Source organism: Austrofundulus limnaeus, unplaced genomic scaffold (assembly GCF_001266775.1).
Source record: "Austrofundulus limnaeus strain Quisiro unplaced genomic scaffold, Austrofundulus_limnaeus-1.0 Scaffold2584, whole genome shotgun sequence".
NCBI classification, from domain to species: domain Eukaryota; kingdom Metazoa; phylum Chordata; class Actinopteri; order Cyprinodontiformes; family Rivulidae; genus Austrofundulus; species Austrofundulus limnaeus.
In genome coordinates, this window is record NW_013954986.1 from 726 (window position 1) to 1,936 (window position 1,211).

The following is a 1,211-nucleotide window of genomic DNA, read 5'->3' on the forward strand; positions in this document are numbered from 1 at the left end:
ATGAATACATTTATACACGTACAACATTGTATGTAAATGACTCAAAATGAAAAAAAAAACAAAAACAAAACAACAACAACAAAAAAAAAAAACAACCCCAGTGGTAATGCTGTGTGTCCTCAGAGTGTTCTGACAAGCCACATCCTTTCCCTCCCTGAGACAGTTGATCCTGCAGCCTCTGGGTGGTTGTGTGATGTTGTGTGATGTCTCCACCAGCAGATGTCCTCCTCTCTCAGATCACACTCACAGCTCTGTCTCTTGGGCAGGTACCGTCGCAGCTTCAACTCTGAGTTCACCGCTCCTCTGGTCATGTACCACGTGTGGCCGGCCTTGACCCAAGGAAACACTGTGGTTGTGAAAGGCGAGGCTGTGACCAGGAGAGGAGCTCCGGTAAGGACTTTGTAATAATAATATCAGAGTGATTGTGTGTGATAGGCTCATCGCTGATGTGTGTGTGTGTGTGTGTTGCAGTGGAGAAGATGCAGGAGCAGGAGTGTCAGCCCTGTACGCTCTCGGTCCCTCAGCCCGACTTACAGTCTTGTAGGTCCACAAACAGATGATCAGAGCCACACTTTACAGTTTCAGTGACAGAACCGTTTCTTTGCTTCTCATTCTTATTCCTATTTCTAACTTCTAACATGCACTCACGTTACATACATGGGTAAGATTCTAGTATTTGTTTGTGTGAGCTTGAGCTTATTAAAAAGCARCTCATTGAGTCTTGTTTTTGTGTTCTTTGTAGAAAGTGAGCAGTAAAAGAAGCCTGTCTCCTGAGCCCCTCACATCGAGCCACCTGTAAGTCTCGGCCCACCTGGACTGTCAACAATTAAAGAAATTCTTTTTGTTCGTCATACAAACCGAGACTTGTTCATAGTTTAATTGTTGCTGAGGAGTGGTGCAGGATAGTTAGGACCCTGGCAGCTACAGGAACAGGGGCCTCATGTACAAAGACTTGCGTGGATTTCTTACTGAAACGTGACGTACGGTCAAATCCAGAAAACGGCGTACGCACAAAAAAATCCAGATGTATCAAACTGTGCGTACGCCGGAATCCATGCACATTTCTTTTGTACATCACAATTAACATGGAACTGAGCACACGAGGCACCTCCCCTGACATGCCTTCGTTTACATATGTTAAACAGATGCTAAGTACTTCCTGCATGTGTGAAGGACATGTTTGTTTGATCCCTGCGCGATCAGAAATGATT

The 1,211-nt window shown here is 45.0% G+C and overlaps 1 protein-coding gene across 1 annotated transcript; it reads left to right on the plus strand.

Moving 5' to 3' along the window:
• Positions 1 to 266: 266 nt before the first annotated feature.
• Positions 267 to 859, plus strand: LOC106511205 (mitochondria-eating protein; the record flags this gene model as incomplete). Its single annotated transcript, XM_013999956.1, is given in 3 exon segments — positions 267 to 390; positions 472 to 540; positions 743 to 859. Coding segments are annotated over 3 exon segments (250 nt in total), but the record flags the coding sequence as incomplete, so codon positions are not given.
• Between the last annotated feature and the right edge of the window lie 352 nt (positions 860 to 1,211).